The sequence below is a fragment of the Fopius arisanus genome, unplaced genomic scaffold, assembly GCF_000806365.1.
Source record: "Fopius arisanus strain USDA-PBARC FA_bdor unplaced genomic scaffold, ASM80636v1 scaffold00032, whole genome shotgun sequence".
In the NCBI taxonomy this organism is placed as follows: domain Eukaryota; kingdom Metazoa; phylum Arthropoda; class Insecta; order Hymenoptera; family Braconidae; genus Fopius; species Fopius arisanus.
Window position 1 is genome coordinate 82,499 of NW_011887771.1, and position 22,686 is coordinate 105,184.

Sequence of the window (22,686 nt, forward strand, 5' to 3'; positions counted from 1 at the left end):
CTCAGACTCATCAAATTCCATACTATCCTTTTCAGGATGCTTTTCTTAAATCAATATTCGGTTGATAGAATCCCAATTAGTTTCTTCTTAGAATACCCCAAAATCCAAATTGAAATCTGGACGATCTTTTCTGAATGTGATCGAGGTCATTTCAAGCTGACTCTTCTCATGAGGTCAGGCTAAATCATTCTACGCATAAACAACTTTAAATCAGTTTCTCATGAGATTTTCATCAGGTTTCATTTGAGGTTTCAGTCGAGGCTGACTTCCTATTTATGATTTGACTCAGGCGACCTGAGGGAATTTTCCACCCGGATGGGGCGAGGAACTGGAGACCAAAGGCATTGAGGGAGCGATAGAAGTAGAGTGAGGCATTTAAAGACTTGAAAAAAGTGAGAGTAACGAGAGACTGTTGTCCTACCAATGATCATATTGCCGTTGGCGTCATCGTGAACTTCTGGGGTGCGATGTGGGCGTGCGGTTGGCGGCCTTTGAAGGCCTTCATTCTTCTAGGCATCCCTGGCCTAGTTAACCGATACTCTCCGGTCAATGAATTCTCACTTGATATCTGCCGTTACTTTTACCATTTTTCATAAACTTAGCATGACGCATTGCCTGTGGTATCCGGAAAATCATATTTTTAAAGAAACTGTACAAATGTCCATAAATACCGAGCGAGTTATTTTTACGGACGACGAAATGAGTTACGAATCATTTTCGAGGCTTTTTATGTTAGACTATATTAATTGTATTTTTTCTTGTTTCATGTTACTTAAGATTGTTTATTTGTTTTGCAGGGGTGCCTTCTCAGTGGTCCGGAGATGCGTACAAAAAAGCACGGGCCTCGAGTTTGCAGCAAAAGTCATAAACACCAAAAAATTATCGCAAAGAGGTGAGTTATTGAAATCTGTAATCGATTTTTTCTAATTAGTTCTTGTAATTATTGAAAAAATTCACATGATATTATAAAAAGTTTGTACTTATAAACAATGTCATTTAACGGAGAGGGGTACAAAATGCGAAAGCCCAAGAGAGTGTACATCCTGAATAAATAATTATTATTAGTTTTTGCGATAGAGAGTTTTTGGGGAAATTAATCGGCATCCATGTCTCGACTCAAAATAGTAATCATTTTCTCTAGAAGAAATTTCAATTCAAAATTGAGTACATCGACTTCTACATAAAATAATTCTTTGACCGAATATAAATTCACACGTTCAATATTGATTGTTCTCAATATTCAATAAAAAAATGTACGTCAATATCAATATTGGATGAATCTCGAGTTGCCCCTCCAGTGTATATTTATTCCTGTGTCATTTCAATTCACCGTTTGTACAGTGATAAATAAACCGCAATTGTTTACGACTACAGGTGCTTAATGTCGTAAAATATGATTATTGCCGTCTTCTGAGTGGGCATCGTGACAAAATGAAAATGAACCCAACGAACCAAAAAATCTTCTAGATTCCAGATGTAAAAACAAACAATATAGTTGGGAAATTGTAAATACACCAGAGGGATAGTTTTAACTGAGGTGAAGTCGGAGTTTATCGAGATTATGTGGAATTATCTAGGTGATTTGAATCTGGGTATATTGCCGGTTTATCCCAGACTAGCTCGTGAAAACTCAACGAATTATCCGCGGCGTCGTCGTCTGCTAAAGTCTAAAAACAACAAGCAACCAAGTTGACATTTTGCCAAGATTCCATCGGGAGTTACGATGATTTTACACGGAACCTAAAACTTTTAATAAAATTTCAGGAAAATGGGAAAACAAAAACAATTATATTAGCATATTTCTTTTAATTGCTTTGATTATTTCCCTCAGGTTTGCACGCTTGTTTTTTCAATTTGAGCACTTTTTTGTCCTTGGATAAAAATAGTTGCTCTATTAGATAGGCTTATTTATATCGCACTTATCCAAAGGGATTTTTTTCCTTCGTTAGATAGAAAGTCATGTGAAAGTGTGAAGCCAAAGGAGTGTTATAATCGCATCAATCAAAATAGTGCAGATGCGGTTTATCCGATAAATGACATCGTCAACGTCTTGTCGTGATTAATCGAATTAGTTGCCTATGAGATTTTGAGTAGAGAGATGAATAATGAGTATTTAACCTTTTAATTTTCATTTCCATTTCGCTTAGTAGTTCCAAAAATTGTGCCAAAAAATCATCATTGAAAAAAAAGTACCGAGTGAACGCATACGTTTCTGATTGAAATGTGCCAGGAAGTTGTTTTCGTTAGCAACCGACTTGATGCTTGAAATTGCCAATTTATAGCACTATAAACGCTCATTTCTCGACATTATATTCGCAATATACACTTGAATCAATCAAGCAGATAACGCTATTCTCAAATGTATGCATTTTATTGACTACTATTGACTCGAGTCATTTCGGATTTGAATCAAGGAAAGAACAATTGAATGACGGTCAATCACGTAAATACACTTGACCGATTCTTTTTGTTGTGAGTGTTAGGAGGTCTGTTCTAAATTTTCAAAACAATCCCCAGAAATATAATACAATAATCATTAAATCACCTCAATGAACCCAACTATTGTTTCTCCTATCCACTAATTAAGTCAATAGAACCACACGACCCATTTATTTCCACTCGAGTGACTCCCCTCAACACAATATAACTAGGTCAATAACAATTGCATGCATGAAGGACTCAATTCCTCGAATCATTGGACAGTTCCGCGAAATTCGTTTCAAAAAGCACAAAGGGAGAACAGAATAAATAAACCCTATGGCTTTGAGTTTTAGTATGTTGGAGTGCAAGGTACCTGTAATGTTGTTCTTGTTGTTTTTGAGGGGTGGCAAAACAGAAAAGGCGCTGACCAACCCCAACAATGGCGTCGACTATCTGATAAACAAACGAAAAGAGCTATCCCACCCTTTTTTCACCTCTCTACGCTTTTTTATTCTCTCACCGAGCCTTTTGTTTGTGTGAGGCTTCAGGGATGATTGGGGAGTGGTAATCCTGTTGCGTGTCCCTTTGAATCTTGATTGTGTTGGGAATTTCTCGTGACTAGAGGTCACGCACGCTAATCGCCTGTGGAACGCGTCTGATCGTGTCAATTGGCCGTGATGATTAACGCAGTGTCAACTCGACATTTTTTCCGACTAATTTCTCAAGATAAGAAATGGCGAAAAAATTAATTATGGTAATTATTGCATTAAGAGATTAAAGAAAATGACCTAGAATCGACTATTTTTCATTCCGATTCGGAGCTTTGTACTGGCTTTTCTTTTAGATTTGCTCATCCTGCATGGAAAACAGTATATATGCGAAATATATATTAATTATACCCCCATATAACTCTGCAAAAAATTCAATATGTCCCGTAAATGTACCATACAATTATTAGCATGTATATTTTTTTCGTGAGACTCTCATAGAGAATTATTATAATTAAATAAATTGGGTGGTACCAGATGGTATGACCTTAGTAGGTCGTTTAACAACCCTTCCCATTACCTACGCGGTATCTCAGCCTAATTGCCTATCCGCACTGTCCTTTACTTAACCTATAACTAAACTTCTACCTTCTAATATCATAACTAAATTTTCCACCTTCGGAATTCAAAACTGCGCTACTGCCACGCATAAGACCAGCACGCTGATACGAGCCCAAAGCCGTAGATAAAGAATTATTATTATTTTATTATTATTTATATTTTTTATTATCATTTTTTTATGTATTATTATCCCGTTTAAAAAATAGCATGTAACGTTTTTTGTCAGCTTTGTTTGGCGCATAGCTAAGGTATGCATATTATATGCATAATATATTATATATATTATATATATATATATTAATTAAAAATTTATATATAATTGTTTATTATTGTTATAATTTGTATATAATTTGTTTATATATTGAAAATTGTTATATTCAAGATTCTTTTAATATTCAGATTTTATATGAAGATTTTATATGATAATACCCCATACATGTAAGCATGGGGGCGCATAGCGCGCCGTATACACTAGTTATTATTATTTGTATTTTTATTTTTTCTTTTATGAAGTTATGACGCTTCGAACATGAAGATGTGATTTTTATGTTTTACCTAAATTTCCACTTTTGTTTAATTCTTCTATATCTTCGTAGCACATGAATATTTATGTATCATTTGTGCCATCTCACCCCCAACTATATTCGAAGATTTTCTTTTTATTTTTACAATCTAAAAAATAGGAGATTTTTTACTATAACTTTTTTCACTACTACAACAAATGCATTCACAAGAATTCAGAATTCATTTTTCTGGTTCTGGTAGATTTTTCCATGGGCTATTTTTACCATTTTTTTCCATGGGCTATTTTTACCAATTTTTTCCATTGGCTATTTATTCGAAATTAATCATGTCTGGGCCATTTTCTCCGGATCTCTTCTTCCATGGACTATTTCTTCTACTTCTCTTCAGAGGTACAATTAAAAAAATTTCATTGAACAACAATGAAACTTACAAATTGTATACTTTTTCGTATCCATCTGATCAACAGTTTGTCAGAATTCTATAAAAAAAGTACGAAAAGTGGTGGGCAGACAGTAATATATTCTTAACCACGAAAATATCTCGAATTTCTCAAAATTTCAGCAGCAAAACACAATAATTCAATATAAAGACTATCTGTATTAACGTACAACGATATTCTTTGGGTCAAATATTGAAAAGTTATAACACCAAAGACAAACTATCCCTTGGAGTTAAAAAGAAGTAGATAACAATCGTAAAAAGTTTCCTATTCAGTTCGCCGCATTCTGAGAATTAAAGGAATTTTTTTTCCGAACTAGAATACAGTGTCTCTTGATAAAAACATTATATTGAACATTTCCTTGAAAATAGAGACGTCAAAGTGAATGGAGGAATCCTCTTTGAGCATGAATAGCATCAATATACCTAGAAGCACCTGGAGACTGTCAAATGGATATGAATTGCGCAGTAGAGTGCTAAAAAACGTACCAGAAAAATTCAATCTTTTTCGACAAATATAAAATCGATTATAATAAATCCATATCAAAAGAAATATTGTGCACTAATTCCGTTGAGTCGATGCATTCACCATCGTCTTTCGAGTCTTCTCTCAATGGACATGGAAATCCTGAAGCCTCGACTGATTTTGTCAGTCGAGAAAAAAATATATATTTCAATATTAAGCATATTTTGTACTTAATTCAAATATATATGTCATACTTGATTGTAGTATATTCTATTTTTAATGTGGTGTATAATTTTAATTATTTTCAACAGTTTTTGGAAACATCATTTCAATCCTCCCGTCTCACATTGAAAATATGTGTGTTAATAATTATCTATGACATATTGCATTTTTGATCCGAATATATGTACGTATAATCGATGCGAATTCTACATACACTGAGAAAAAATTCTCTCAAAATTTAGTGTACCTTTTCACCAACGCTGGGACGTAACATGGGGTGTACAAGGAAATAGAGGGAGACATTGGACAAAATGGTATGCCTCACTCAAAAATCCGTATGTGGCACCCTAATTTTTGAGAGGCACACTGAGAAAAAAAATTATTTTTGCCAAGAATATTTTTTTCCTACTAGTAAATCTGGGGATCACTGTGTAAATGCTCCCATAAGACTTACTAATGCCAAATATATTTTCTTGTGGTTAGTAAATATTCTTGGCTAAAGAAAATTTTTTTCTCAGTGCATGCACTACTTTTTCATGCGTTTTCTCCAGTTTCTCATGTGACCCTTCCGAAAAAATGAGTCAGCAGCATTTCAATTTCTCATTGATGGAGTACACTGATTTTTAGGGAAGGTTCTTACTAATTTTAAATGGAATTTTTTCTCCGTGTATGTCTCCGTTTTCAATGTACGGATTCTTCCGTAAATTTGTTGAGAACAGCTGATCAGTTTGTATATCGAAATTATCAATGAAAACATCGTTATCAATTTCATCGCTTAAAAACCCGTTTCTCAATAATACCATATAGAACATGGAATATCTGGGAACGAATTAGAAAACGTAGTTGAAGTATATTAAAACCCTTGTTCCAAGTAAACGATAATCAAGTATTTTTTTCCGTGAGGCAATTCTCCGCGTCCATTTCCACCGATTCTACGTTGAATCTATTTTTTCATCGCGACTCGATGAGAATTCACTGGGAAATTGAGGCTGCACCCACTCATTTGTTCTGTCCTTTCCAGACCCTAGTGCTATCAACTCTTTCTTCGTTGCTCTGACTAGTGCCCTATGTTCTAGCGGAAGGATGGAAATTAGCGGAGGTAACGAGAAATAGTACTGCAGGGTCGGAAGAGACACCCTGTATATTCACCGACGTAATAGAGAGCATGAGAGGATGAGAGGGAGATAGTGGAAAGGGTTTTCTGCATTGGCTCTGGCTTCAAGGTGTTTCCTACTGTTGGCGTCACGACCTTGCCCCAGTGCCCGTTCGACCTGTGCCCGACTCTCCTCTCCTTCGCTCTCATTCACCCACAGGGCTTCTATCGGTTGTATATCGGTTACTCTCGTAACCAATATAAATATTCCAGACTCACTACCCGACGAAAACTCTCAGACATATTCACCGAGACCTGTACAACGGCCGGACACTTGAAGGCATTCTCACATTTCTCGATTGGCCATCTAACCTTACCTCTATAAATGTCACTCATAATTCTTCCAATAAAAGGTAATACACATCGTCCTCGTAATATAAAAAGGAGAACAAAAATCGATCTCGAAATATCTCGAAATATCACGAATCAGCATAAGAATAAGATCTGTAAGACGAAACCAACGTGCCACCTTAATATCGTGACTAAATCTCAAATATTTCGAATGAATGAGGATGATCTTGGTCGTCTCGTAAAAGGAAAAGAAGCTTCCATTCGGAAGCAAAAACAAAATCGATATCGAAATATCTCGAGATATCTCGAATGGGCGTAAGGATAAGACCCGGACGACAAAATCGACACGCTACTACGTCGTCGTGGCTAGATCTCAAACATTTCAAATGAATGCGCGGGCGAAATACGCGTGGATCACGTCAATTAAATTGTCGAGAGCTAACTTCATGCGTAACGTCTCATGCGTGCGACAAGGGGCGAAATTCATTACAACGAATTCAATAAAAAGCTGTACATTTAAATCAAGTCCTCGCAAGTAGGACTTCGGCCAACTTTACGCGTAAGGCCTCATATCTAAGATCGATTTCTCAGTCAACAAGTCACTGAAACAAATTTGCAAAACCATCATTAAAATATTTCATAAAATTTTTTGATTAATTATCATTCAAAAACTGACCTTTGAAAAAAGTTCGAAAATAAAAAAAAACAAAAATCAACAAATGAATTGAGTTCCAATTAATATCGAGGACTCAACAATACTTACATTCTTATTCTTAAAGGGACACGCTTGACACAATCGATTATCTCGAAAATCTCGAAGTCATGAAGCCACGATTCCTTATTGGTACACCTAAAATGGCGCGAGATTACAAAGTCGTAACTCTCTTACAGAAATCGTGTCATATTCGCGCGCTGGCGCGCGGTACTGATTCACGTATCAGAAAAAAATCATTCAATTTCACGGATGCGTCAGCGTCCAAACGAAGATGAACTTTAAAAAATTGCCACATACATACTTACACACCGATGAACACCCGAAAATTAAATAGCTTTTTCTGATTTTGTGAGTCGTATGTCATGGGTCGACGTAACGCAAAAATCCAAACATGGAATGTCAACGATTAGAATGCTTCTATTGGAAGGCAACAAAAAAGGTTCAACCCACTTCATTAGTGATGACATCAAACAAAATCTTCTATCAATGTATGTGAATGTAGGTGAATTGCAGTCATGACTGGCAGGATGATTTCAAAACCACATTTTCCATTCTTTTCATTTCCGTAATATGAGGATATGCCCTTTCTGGTATTGGCCATAACCCCAGAAACTCGGCGTAATGTCAACAAAACCGATAAAAACAAACAGAAGGCCGGGAGTATATGGCAGCGAGGATGTGGCAGTGAGCAAGCCCTTCAGTAATTTTTTCCAATCCTTCATCGCCATCAATGAATTTATGGCATGAATTTCGATGATTCTCAAAAAAGTTCCTATGATGAGGTATGTGACTTGAAATTGATTGACATAGAGGGCATGGAAAAGCATTTCTTTTTGAGAAAAGCAACATTTTTCATTAATATAATAGTAAAGAAAAAAGTTTAATAGAAATTTTGTTAAAAAAATATGTATAATTTCTCACTATTAGATCATTTATAAAATGAATGACTCCCGATAACACATCAAATTTGATTGCAAAACGAATCAACATTGGGACCGAAGATAAGGTTAGGAAACCGCAAAAAGAATAGAGATTGAGTACAAGATTTTTAAAAAAGAAAGCCTCAGCGTTAGTACCAAACATTTGATTGCCAAGAGGACATTCGATGCCAAATTTCAAGTTAATGAATAAATTTTTCGCAACGCTACCGTGCTAACAAACTTTTTTTGGACAAATCAGAAAAATTTTAATGTCTCGAAAACTGAGGACGAATAGATATACATGTTTTGATTGATTGAGATAGGATACATTGAAACAAATATTTTGACTGGTGAAAAAGTGAAATCGATTAAATAGTTTTAGAGATATTGGAGACAAACAATTCAGAAAGAAATAATAATTTATGGAAAACGGCTCGACCAATCGCACTGAATTTTGGCACAGACTTAGTCCTTAATAATACCTGTAATTTGACGGAATTTGACCATGCTCGGAATAACTTTAACCGGTTATCCTTTTAATTTTCTAAACAAGTGCCCCAAGTTGCCCCTAGTTGACACACACACACACACATGGTGCTCAAATTTGGTATTTTTACGTTTCAGATCATTCTATATCACTTCCCAGCAAAATTAGCAAATTCAATAATCTGACGATTACAAGGCTTTCGTCCGGAAGCAAAAAAGGCATTTAATTTCAGGGGCTCTTCCTAACGCGTGGCATACACGAAGGAAACTTGTTCCGTGGTTATTTTTATCGACTTAGCAAGTTTACGTTGAGGAACAAGGCTCAATGTCGTGTGTAATAAGGCGTAAGATGGGGTCAGTGAAATAACGTGGTACACGGTGAAATGACATCGTCCGGTAACGAGTTTAGGACAAACAAGGGTCGCTTGTTACGTACTTTCTCACGCGTCTTCCTCCGTCTTTTTTTTTGTCTCGTTTTCTTTTCTCATTTGTCGCGTCTCTTCGTCCGGAAGGAACAAATCCTCTCTACTCTTATTTTTATTTTACTTTTCTGGTTTGATAGAGAGTTTCGTTTGTTTATGTCGCTGACGATTGCGAGCAGCCTCATTCTCAGACTGTGTACACTGGACTCATCATATGTCGTACATTCTCCAGTTGGAAACGTTGATATACCCAGACGCTATACGGACTCATACACCACTTTTGGATTGTTCTTTTAGTCTCTTGGGTCAATTTATTTACAGGTCAGAAGATCATCCTATTGGGATCTAAAACCAAATAGCGTTTTCGGTACTGTTTGTGGGGAGGAGATTTGGCGCTCGATTATGTTACACGCAGTGCATTTATTTAGTTTTTTATGACTTTGATGGATAGATCAGTGGCAAATATGGCCTGGTCGCAGTTGAAGAAGCGGGAGTGTATGAGCATAACTTTCACATTTTATTATGAAGTGACGAGATCACAGATGTGTGAATGTCCGGAAAAAAACAGACGACTTTATCGTTTATAGATTTTGAGGCACACTCTTGGAAATTACTCTGGAACTGTTTAACGACCACAAATAGACATGAAATTTCTGTAGAATTTTTTATTTGTCCTGTTTCAGGTCAAATTCAGTGGACCTGTTTTCAGGTCCCCTAGAAGGATGCCAGTTTTTGGTGATTTTTCAGAAGTTCTTTGTGGTTTTTACGTTAATTAACGATCGCAAGGAAATACTTCGTATACTATTACATTACCATCTTAATTTTACTCAAATGCATCACTTCGAGAAAAATCAAAAATCATTTTTCAAAAATCACCAGTTTTGGCGTCCCTGGCGTCTACATAACACTGAAAACCCCAGAAAATGTTAAAAATTCAAGCAATAATAATAATTATTTGGTGTTCAGTTTTCACCATGAGTATGGAAAACCTAAATATCTTGATTTTTCGAAATGAATAATTAAATCAGTAATCGTTGTTAATTGAAATTTAATTCACACTCATATGATTGAAATTTCAGTCAGATTGTAACAGAAATGAACGAACAACTTTGTGGTGTATTGTTTATTGACTTATTTATTTATTGATTTTTTTGTGGAAAAATGGAAAGAGGTGAAAATAGCATAGTAAGTGTGGAATATTAAGCTCGATCGTGGAACCCGAGATTCCCGATCCAAAAATAACAGTAGCCCCGCGGCCTCTGTGTGGCGTCGGGACGCTACTTTGAATACATAATCTTTTTTGAGGATCTCTGCGGCCATTGACGAACCAAAATAACGGCGTGCGGGGCCACTAGTTCGCGTGACCCGGTGATACCTTATTTCATATAGGTAGTATCTTCTTCGAGTGTCTCGTGAGGATGCTCGTACCCAACCTCAGGCTCAAGTTCAATGAACCCTGTTAACGATTGTTGTCTCAAATAAAGGCTCATCTCTCATTCCATATTTACATTTCCAGGGGAGCAGCATTGGAGTGGGACAAAAATCCTCAACTCTTTTATTTATTTACTGCGTAGTACATTCCACAGTTTTTATTTTTGACAGTACTCTATTTTTTCTTCAGGTTAGATTGTTGATGGGTCGGCCTGTGAGACCGGTGTCCACATCAACCCAAATATAAGGACGACACCCTTATCTTTCATATGGTGACAGGAAAATTGTAGAGGTCAAAGGGCAAAGTGCATTACAGTTTCACTCTGAAGAGTCAGTCTTTCTTAGAGAGAAAAGTCCTGAATATGTTCTCGAGTAGAAAGTGGAGTCAAGTCCTGATCAAATCTCTCTCAGGGCCGAGGCATCAGGTTCCTCTCAATCTAATCAGAATTTTCCACTCAGATTTCTTGACTTACCACCTACCATCTTAAGGTGGTAACCTTAGGCGATTAATGAAAATTAAATTTTGGGAGAATAGATTTCACATGTTCCTAGGCGGAAATCGAACCCGAGACCTCCCGGTTTCCCGCCGAGTTCACTTTTTTTCTCTTTTAACACAATTAAATTTACATTATTCATCAATCTTTAGAAAATATACATAGTTAAAACTAGTCTAAAAATTGTTAGGTAGTATAATTTATGTGATCCTTAGCTCAGAATGCGTTCAAAATCATTTATTATCTTGATTTATTAAGAAAAATCATATTATACCGGGTTTTAATATAATAAATTTTCACTTTGGATACAGTCTTGGGAATTGTGTCGTAAAAAAATCGGGTTCTAAGTTATATATAAAAAGGACATAAGGGCGCCTTTGGGCTAGTCGTCAGCGTGCTGGCCCTATGACCAAAGCGTCCCGGTATGTTCGAGGTCCGATGGTGAAAAATTTTTCATCGTCGGAAAACGAACCCAGTGCCTGTGGAAGTTAGTTATAAGGTAGCTAGATGAAAGTGCGGGTAGGGAATTGAGTTGGGGTACCGCGTAGGTACTGGGAAAGGGTTGGTAAAAGACCCACTAGGGTCATACCATCTGGCACCACCCATTTATCTTTTTTTATAAAAAAGGACATGAAAATAGAGCATTACTAGAATATTCGAAAAATGAACCGAGTCGTCAGAGAAAAATTCCACACAAATTTAATCTCATTGACCGTTTCATAACTTGAAATGTAAAATGTCATTTTCCAACAGTAATGTACATTCATTCTCATGCAAATAGTATTTTTGGAAAGTTCAACTATCGCTATGGATTTGACTTTAAATGAAAATCCAGCATTGGAATTTGGATTTCTGGTACACAATAAAAGTGGGGAATTAGCCCTTTGAGAATGCACCGCCGAGATCAGCTGATACAATGAGGAAAACTATGCTTGTTGAGTGCAAAGAGGCAAATTAGAATGTCAAGAGAAAATAAAAAAGAGCATGAGGAAAACGTATGTAGAGCGTAAAGAGGTTGCACTAACCTTACTCCTAGTTCTCTTTTGGAGGTCTTCGACGACTCGCATCTGACATTTATATACTAGCTCTGCTCCGGCCGCTAAAGTGACCAGGACGTTGCTAAAATTCCCATTTTCAAATGCATTTGTGAATATTTTATGAGAATGATAATTGATGTTTCGATAGTTACTCAATGATCACCTCCTCATATCAATCTTCTGCGATATCTCTATCTAGGTGTTCTACACTCATCTGCTAGATATATCTCGCATCCATTGCTATTCAATGTTCCGTCCCCAACAGATAGTAGAAATTGGGCAAATTCAGTTTCTTTTCGTAAGGCATACATATTCTCTGGCATAGTGAACTTGGAAAAGATGGCTTTCACTAATTCGTTACTATAACGGAGGGGAGATATTTGTTCGAAGTTTTGGGGATGTTTTTTTGATGTGATGGCGATGTTTTGGGGATGCTTTCACCAAGAGGAGATTAATGGGAATTTCAGTCGATGTGGTCGATTTAATCAGATCAATCAACCAACCAACCAGATCAGCCAACCAATCAGATCAACCAATCAACCAACCAACCAGATCAACCAACCAACACATGTTGAATTTTTTGAGAGATGAAAAATGATTTTTCTTCAATACCTAAAGATGGAAATTTTCCATAGTGAAAATTCTCGGGATAACTCGGATGGAAGATGTAATTTCCCCACATTGAATTTCATGGATTTCCTCCACTCTATCTCTACCTCTCTTACGCCGTTATCGGATACCGCCTCTGATTTACTTCCGTAACTGTCGCTACCAAAGTCACTGTTTAACCTTTGCCATAAGCGCTACGGATCTCTCCTATAATCTCTAATGACATTTTTTACATGCGAGAGCATGTAATTCAAAAAAATTTAAAAGCTTCATGGTGGCGACACCATGAAACTTTCCAGCCCATGCTTTTTCACTAAATGATCCCTCCAGTGTAAATTATATTACACTAGTACTGCATAGTGAAATTAATTTTCGCTCCTAGTAATCGACCTGGACATTTTAACGAATAACTTTAAAACTTGAGAGCATTCATCTAAAAAATCAAAATTTATTCAGCTGAACCTCAATGTGACTAATGTTTTCGACAAATTTTTTCTTAACCCACTGCAAACACCGGTCAAAGCTCCGGCTATAGTGGAAAAATTATTTCCGAGATGTGTTATCCTAAGGGTTGTTAGTTCTCAAACTTTCGGGTGCTCGTAAATTTTCGAAATAGATATTCAAAATTGATGAGGATATGGAAGTAATCAAAGCGCCTCGGGGGTTATTGCGGAAATTATAGGTGAAGAGTTTGAATTAATGGGTATCGAGTTTTATTGGCTTTCGCGGGATATATTGCAACGGGTGTTGATGAGTGTAATGTGCCAGTTTATGTTTCAAGATGAATCATCGTACGAGTACATAGCATGTGCCACTTCATATCGTTATATTTCCACAAACGTTGACTTTAAGGCTTCTTAAGAAACCATTCTGCTCAATAAGAGTTATTAGATTACTCTCTCAAGCTCTAATGCTGATATCGTCTTATTTTTCATAGTTTTTTTTTTTGTAAATTTCTCGGAAACCCTCGGAGACTGACGCGAAAAAATATATCGTTTATTCGAAATATTTTCGATATCAATACGAAGACGCGACCTTGTACAGGTCACAAGGAGTAACGAGACACGGAGGCTGTTTATGACTTAAGCAATTCAACATGTGGACCAACCCAATAGATGAGGGGCCTTATCTTAGGGGCAGACCTCACACCCTAGAGTCTACCCTAGAGTACACCCTAGAGTGTGAATGAATCCTGTATTTGGATTTCACCACTAAATACATGAATAAAACAAATCTTTGAAAATTTTTTGAAATTTAATGGAAATTAAAAAATTTTATTTCCATTTCAATAAAATTTAAAGATAATCACTGAATTCATTATTTATATTGAAAATCCAAGAAAATTGGGTTTTTCTAAGCGATTCTTCATTTTTCAATGAAATTTCATGATCATTGTCAAAAGTTGACGGTAAATATACACTTGAATTTTTGATAGATGGAAAATACCGAGAAATTATTGCTTGAATGCTCAATATTTGCACGGTTTTTTCGTGCCATTTGGACCTGAAAATAAAGAATCATCAGAACATCCAATAAATTGATGAATTCATCGATGAAGATGTCTACAGAAATTTCATATCTTTTTGTCACTGTTACAAATTTCAAGTTTTTTTATTTGAAATTTCAAGTGTGATATTCCAACGGTGTAGATTCTGTTGTCGGTTATGGGCATTGTTCACTTCCTAGCCCTTATTCCAATTTGTCATCTTGTGAATTTGTTTCTTTGTTTGCAGATGAAAGATTACCACAGGGAATATAAAAATTTCAAGTACAGTCTAACGAATTGATTAAATCTCATGAATTTTAATGGAATTTAAGAGAAGATTCAATTTCTGAAGTTTAGAAAAGAAAGTTAACACTTGGGATTTATTTTATAATCGTGTTCACGTCGGAAACATAATTCATGTTGAAGAAAACTAGAACGTCAAATAAGTTTCACTCAAACAGAATTAAAAATTTATAAATAGAGGCTAGAGTTTCAAGAATAACTGCATGAACTGACGATGACGAGCTTATTCCAGCAATCTCAACGTAACGATGATTGAAAAAGTCACTGCCTTCAGTTTGTCATCCATTCTTAAATCTAAATAAATATGATTCAACCTTTTTTTAGTTTCTCATTAAGAGATACATACAGTGTCATTACCCACGAAGGTGATTTTCGGCATTTTTTAATGAAAAATACTCTGGGAAATGTTTTTACATTTTGAGAATATAATGTGCATAAATAATACATACATAATCAATTTTTTAAATAGAAAAATCTAATTTTTCAATGTGACGATTTTTGACGAAAACGATTTTTTATGAAATAATTGATTTCATTGTTGTAGATATTAAGGTTAACATTAGGCTGTAGTTGAAAACCATTTGCGACGTGCACTTGTGTAGTCATAACTTTTATTGAATTTTGGATATTTAAAGGATCTAATTTAATGAGATGAATATGATCCTTATTATGAAAGTAGAATCCTTATTATGAAAGTAGAAACATCCTTATTATGAAAGTAGAAACACAGAAATGAAGTTTGCCCGAGTCGAAATATCTCGAAACGCGTAGGACTGGTTGCTCATTGGTCAACTCGAAGCGCCAAATTCACATTCAGCACACAGAGTGCGCAGTAGGTCTCGTCCGCATTATGAAAGTGGAGACACACAAATGAAGTTTGCCCGAGTCGAAATATCTCGAAACGCGTAGAACTAATTCCTCATTGGTCAACTCGGAGCGCCAAATTCAAATTCGACACACGGAGTGCGCGAGTGGTCGCGTATTCCATCACATCATAGACCGAAGGACGAATACAATCCACATTAATTCAGGCAGTACTTAGTATGGTACGCAGAATATGTCGATTTCTTAAGGTACACAAAAAATAATAATAATTACCAGCTCGTTTAAGCAGATCACAATTCCCAATTCTCTGATTGTATATTTCAAAGTTATTACCGTTGACCGTTTATTCAGATAGATTACTCACTAATTTATAGTAAACGTGGACAATTCTCAATATATCAGTTAACGACCTACTTCATTCAATTTTGATGCCCCATCACTCCACCATGAACTAGCTTCAACCGATTAATTCTCATTACAGAATATTCCAAAAAGCGGATAATGCACTCAAATATTAATACTGTGTGAAATCGTAACATAATTTTCTCCATATTGAACATAATCGAACAATGTATGCCTGGCACGCCTTTGGGTGGTCAATTATCCTCCGTAATGACCAGAGAATGAACTTTATTTACCGCAGCCGAAAATATCATAGTCAATTATTTATGCATAGTTTTGAATTATGTTATTGTAATAATTCGTGATATCGATCCTGCGAATAGGGAGCATTAATATTTATTGTATGCTAAAGGGCTGTTAGTTCCACGTTCGTGTGAAATAATAAGCGTACATACATCTCATGATGATAATCTACATCCGAGGAATATATATTACTTGTTTTAAAATGCGATGATATTGTTATTCCATGATCCAAGGAGATTATACGTTAGAAATTTCGTGAAATTTCCGACCGAAGATCGTCCGAATTTTTAATTGAGTTTTGAAATTTAAATTAAAACCGGTTATTGAATTTCTTATTTATTTTATTTTATTTATTTCAATTGATTGGGAATTCATAAAAATCGGTGCAGGTTTTTTCAATTTTCAAAGTTTTTTGAGGATCTGAAATTTGAGAATTACCCGAGCATTCAAGGAATTCACGACGATGATGATGGTGACAGTTAAAATTAGATTCTACAAAATTCCGAATTAATTTTTTTTAATTTTTTATTGCTAAATCTTATTGCTGTATGTAAACAATGATTAGTTTTTATAAAAATTAGTGTGAATTTAATGAGAAATTTCACTTCAATAGATTTAATTGACGGTAAATAGTATACATCGAATAGTGTGAAGATAACAATCTCTATAATTGAAAGCAGAAAAAATCCAGCAAATAATCAACACCGTGGATGAAATAATTGAGTTTCCTCTGAATAAATTTCTTTCTCCATAAAATCCAGAAAATTTCATCAACAGGATCGATGCGTCATATCATGCAACCTGAATGATACGCAGTTTGTTGATTCAAATCGAGTGTGTATTCAATCGACGTTACTAACCCCAGCAAAAAAAAAAATTCACCGCGTTGAAAAAAACTGGCACGTGCAGCAGATTGATTTTTCATCGGGCGTTATTAGCATGACCGTGTGGGTGGATTCAACGAGGGCAGGCAAAATAGTAGACCACCTTGCCAACTTGTCGAATTCCCCGAGGAATATCCACTTTTTCCTGCCAAATAAAGCATTCCGTCTCTAAAATCCGAAATTCCTACCCCTCTGTCTCAAGATGACCAGTTTATCTTCTCCCCCAATAGTTCAAATATTTTTCATATTTGTATATTACTGTGTAAAATATACGAAAATTTGAGTCGAAGAACTGAGGAATATCGAAGGAAATTCCCTTTTTCCAGTTCAATGTTCATTTCAAATTGTAATTTTAGAAATTGACACGTGTGATTGAATGATTTTTTTTTCAAAGCTTAAAAGCGGAATTTGAAAATCAAAAATAAATGGTTGAATTTCTCTCTACGGATCTGATGTTATGGATGACTAAAGACGTTCCGTTTTCCCCCAATTTCCCCTGATAATATCGACTCTTTATATTCCTGTATAATAATTTCCACTAATTCGAAAACATATTGTTAATTCACCGGCAAAGGAACAATAATATGGAAAAATTAAAGACTAGAATTTTGTCCCTCACCTGATGAAAATTAAAAAAATATATTCCATTTCCTTCTTATAATCAAAGTGTCTGGAAAAACATACGTAATAATAATGCCGTAAACGCTTCAATTAACGAAAATTGTTGATATTCCATGACTCATTAACGGACTTATCTAATTAATATGGAATCAATAACACCAAATAATTATAATCAAATTGCTGTTTCAGATTTCCAGAAACTGGAGCGAGAAGCGCGGATATGTAGAAAATTGCAGCATCCAAATATTGGTGAGTCAATTATGACAAATTAATAGTTAGAGCACTCACATCACAGGTAAAATTATTGTAATGAAATCAAATTGTTGCATAAACAATACGTAGGAGAATACTTTAATCGTCAGCAGGAATTCCATCCCTTGAATTTGAATTCAAACCTATCCGTCCGATTATTCATTACTGCGTATCAATGCAAGTTTGATGTACTGTGAGATGGTGAATAATTGGTCTCAATTTGTCAAATACTCCGATAAATTCAAATTGAAACGTTTTCAATTAAATCAGCTACTGAATCCTTCATCAATGATCTTACCAGAGGCTATAGGATCCATTCGATTATTCAATCATTTCAATAATTCGCACTTTATCATCTTAATATTGGCGGTTCAGTCATTTCTTGGTAATTATTTCGTGCAATTATTACAAAAATCGTCTATCTTCACCTATTTATTTAATATAACTAGATTCCATCACAAAATTAGTCATCTCCTATAAGATTTAAAATTATAATAAATTATAATTTGCTTCACTATTGCAGAAAAAAATGGCGTTGTGAGGATAACTTTTCACATTCATTGCTCACAGAAAATAAATATAATAATATTCTGTAATATAATTAATATATATTTCGCATATACATGGTTTCTCGTACGGCTCCCACTAAAAACTTTTGGAGATTCACCATAATCGTCTTCCTTATTAATATATTATTGAATTTCTTTTAAAATTAATATCTATACTTGATTCAAACATTTGTTTTTGTATTCAATGAGGTTCTTTGTACACTGAGGAAAGAAAAATCGTCAATCAAATATTTACCGATTTTTCGACATTCCATTTTTTTTTCTTCGATTCAAGTCCGAAATATTTATTATTATATTTAAATATTATATTTAAATATTCTTATTTATATTTAAATATTCTTATTTATATTTAAATATTCTGCATTGGAGTGCAGATAGAATTTTCGAAAAACAAATTAACGTTGAGGACAATGAATTCGTAATTTCGTGAAAAGATTCAATGAATTGTCAAGTTGGTTGCTAACGAAAATAAGTGGAAAAAAAGTTTGCAAAAAAATTAAATGAAAAATCGATGCGTTCAAACATTCTCAGTGTAATGTCAATTACTGAACTAACAATTTAGTTGGAAAAAAATAATATTCACCAATTAGGTATTCTACATGAAGGGATATTTTTAATCGCTTCTAAATAGCCGAATTGGGATCACAATCATAATCCTTCCTCCAAACGGAAGGATAAAACCAACGATAATGATGGATCGATTCGAAAAAGTTGTTACCACCCAGATTATCGTGGATTTCATTGCATCATCCTCGTTAAAAGTAATGAGGCAGAACAGGATGAAAAAGAAGAGAGAAAGATAAACCGATCAACTACAGTTGTCTGGCAAGAGAACTACGTCAATCCCCTGAATCATGCTACCCCCACAGAAAAGCGAACAAGGGATATGCCACTTTGATATCACATTATTGATAAATAATAATCCAGTCTGACGGTGGGTGGAGGATGAAATCTTGGGTCCTTGCGAGAATCGATGTAGGAAGTCTGATGGCCTCGAAACACGAAATGGGACATAACGCAAAGGTCATTACTTGCTCCTTGGTATTTAATATCTCATCCCCAGAATAGAATTGCAACAAGCCCCTGACTCATTAAAATTCCTGTTATTCTAGTTGACAGTGTGATTGAAAGTTCCGCAAATTGCATAAGACAAGTTTTATTTTTCTTCAAGAATATGTATAGCGGTGAATGTCCCTTAAGGATGTTCTACACGTTTTCGACAAAATTTAGAAACTACAGGCTGGAAAATATTGTTATATACGAAGAGAAAAGTCCAATAAAAATTACTCGCACAATCGTCAAAATTCTTGTACGTAAACGTTTAAAATTTTTCTTTTATGTTCCCATACAAATTCACCTGAAACTGCGCTCGTTTGTGGATTATGTGAAATGTTGTGATGACAGTACATATTGCAGTAGATTAAAATAAAAATTTATCACATATAAGTAGAGTTCACGCTAAGTAGTAATATATTTTGAACAGTGCAGATTAGAACAAGCTTTACGTACATATAAAATGACAAATGGCCATGAACCTCCGATCTATATCTCGCACTTAACAACTAGTTCCGTAACTTTTCTCGAAGATTTCTTTGCGTGTACTATTGTTCTCCGCGGTTTTCAATCATAGCTGTTATAAAAATGTGTGTACATAGATGCCACTCCAAAATGGCGCACTAAACGAACAGAACAAATAAACATTTGCGTTGAAAGACTCGGTAAAAAAAATAGGAGAAGCATTGACCCCGAACGTAAGCCATCAATTGATTCCCTTGAATCGACAGCCGCGTGGAAAAGGTGAAATACACCCCGAAATTCGATCATCGCCCTTCGAGCACAATTGCCCAATGGCACGAGATCACAGTACCATCTTTTTTCTGACAACCTCATGTCCCCCTCGAGGTTCACACTTAGAGATATATCTCTCAATGTGATCTCCCAGAATGCCTGTGTCATGACAACCTCCACCTCCTGACGTACACATGCACAACATCAGTCGATATCCAGCTTCTCACCCTTTGTATCCCCCTACCTCCATCGTCCACTTCCTCTTTGCTTATTCACAATGGGCTGACTTTTGCGTTTTTAGTCACGTACCTATGCACGATGACGACGAGCTCGCGTGACTTGCGTTCTCATTTTTCATTATTACCGGAGACATGCTCCACTTTTATTCCTTTATCCAAAGAAAGAAATGTAAATATCTCTAAGAGTTTTGGATTTACTTGAATTTATTTCAATTGTTACATGCATTTTTTTCATTATCTACGCGCTTTATTCCTCTTTTTTTCCTTGGATCCTTGATGTGCCTTTTTTTTATGTGTCACTTGATTATGGGAATGCCTGATAGGGACAGGTCTGTAATTTCGCGGGATTTTTTTTCTCCGTGGAATAATGACTATTTAGGGTCCACTGAAAACATTTGTATTATGTTGCCACCGCTTCTCTGTTATGTACAGTAATTGTTAGTATTTACGAAGCGAATGCGTGCTACAGGGCGCTGTAATTATGAAAATCGTGATTAAAAACTGTTAATTTAAATGAGTTCGAAATTCAAATTAACCGCCTCAGGCGGCTGAACCAATGAGGAATAAGCGTGACAGACTTTCGAGATATCGATAGTCTCGATATTCCTCCTTTTTAGAATAGGAACAGACTTTCGAGATATCGATAGTCTCGATATTCCTCCCTTTTAGAATAGGAATTTATGCAGATCTCTACTGAGAGAATACACAAATGAACCAATTGTATGTAAGACGAGAGGCCGTAGCGCGCGCCAGCGCGCGGGTTTGAAACGATCTCTGTAAGAGAGTTGCGACTTTGTAATTTCGCGCCACTTTAGCCAGACCAATAAAGAATCGTAGCTTCATGATTTCGAGATTTTCGAGATAATCGATTGTATCAAGCGTGTCCCTTTTAGAATAGGATTACGAGCACTTGACGCGCGTTTGGCGAATGATCAATTGACATGAACCATTCAATTTTCTTGAATTTACAGGTCAAATTAGAAATTTAATGAGCATTTTTAATTGAAATTGAATATTGAATGTGTTTTTCACGCATATGGTAGCAAACTTTTCCTCAGTTTGTTAACCTCACACGCGTAAAAAAACGAAATTAACCCCGAGGCGTAATATACGGTAGGCCACCTTGCGGTGGCGTCACTGTACTAGCATCTCAATCTCCTCTTTCGCATTTTTATCGTAGCACTGGTCGAAATATGTGGGTTAGAATATTCCGACGAGAGTTATAGCACCATTACGACTATCATTAATGAAATACTATTCGCTGAGAGAGAATTATTGTCGGAAATGAGTATTTGGAGAGCTGAACGGAATACATCTGGAGAGTTTGAAAGATATTCCTCTATATATGACAAAGTTAGAACCGACATAATTGAATTAATTTGATTCTAATTATTTTCTATTCAACAAATCTCCACTCATCCAGAATGATTAATAATTCACCTTGCTTACCTCACCGGTTCTCCCTGAATCAACGCCCTTTTCCCTCCAGCATTTCCAATTAAATAGACCAATTGAGTGCCTGAAACAGCTCAGAGTTAACCAAGCAGCTTGAAAGCATCAAAAGCACAGGCAGTTACAAGGGTGCGGGTCTGATAAGGTTTCAGCTCCACTAACTATATCATGGAGGTCGTACATATCCATAATTTTAACACACTCTGACCCTCTTTGAATCGATCATTGGGGTATGCTCATCGGGCATAAATGTGTTGTACAGAACACGTGGGAAATGACTACCTATTTCAACTTTGAGATTTCTCCACAATGTGTTACAATGTCCACAGTAATGATCGACAAACCTTCGGGGACACGATTGACAATCTGCATTCAAATGTTTATTTTATCACTGTTGAAATGATTCATTGGACTGTATGTTGATAACTGATGGAACAGTTGAATTGGAACGCAAAGATAAAACAAGAAAATTGGCGTTTTATGCCGAATGAGAGGTAAATATGTCGAGGGAGAGATAAATGTGAGGGAATTCTCAGTGGAACATTTTTCTTTGAACGGAAAAACATGTACGTAATTACCAATCGACGGCACCTTTGGCATATTTGTATATTCAATGACGAATTCTTCAGCTTTATCAAAATATTGAATCTACAATTTTGGTACCTCTTTTTAATAATTTTCTCAATATGGAAAATATATCCGTTGTCATCGACAGCAGCAGACTTGTGTGGGTAGAGCGTTGGGTTTGCAAATATTAAATAAATAGAAAATTTGGTTGAGGGAAGAAAAGTGGTTGGATCGCTGAGTTGGCACGCAGAGGACTCGGGTTCGATCCCTGGTCATGGTGAAACTGAATTTCCAACACTCTAATTTACACTGTTTC

General features: G+C 35.7%; 1 protein-coding gene across 12 annotated transcripts in view; it reads left to right on the forward strand.

Annotated features, from left to right (window-relative positions):
* The window catches only part of CaMKII (Calcium/calmodulin-dependent protein kinase II), a 109,386-nt gene that overhangs the window by 38,571 nt on the left and 48,129 nt on the right, over positions 1–22,686 (forward strand). For all 12 annotated transcript variants that reach the window (XM_011303464.1, XM_011303462.1, XM_011303463.1 and 9 more), the window contains 2 exons: positions 798–892; positions 17,693–17,752. In XM_011303464.1, coding sequence (XP_011301766.1) covers positions 798–892; positions 17,693–17,752 — 155 coding nt within the window. The remainder of the gene's footprint in view (positions 1–797; positions 893–17,692; positions 17,753–22,686) is intronic.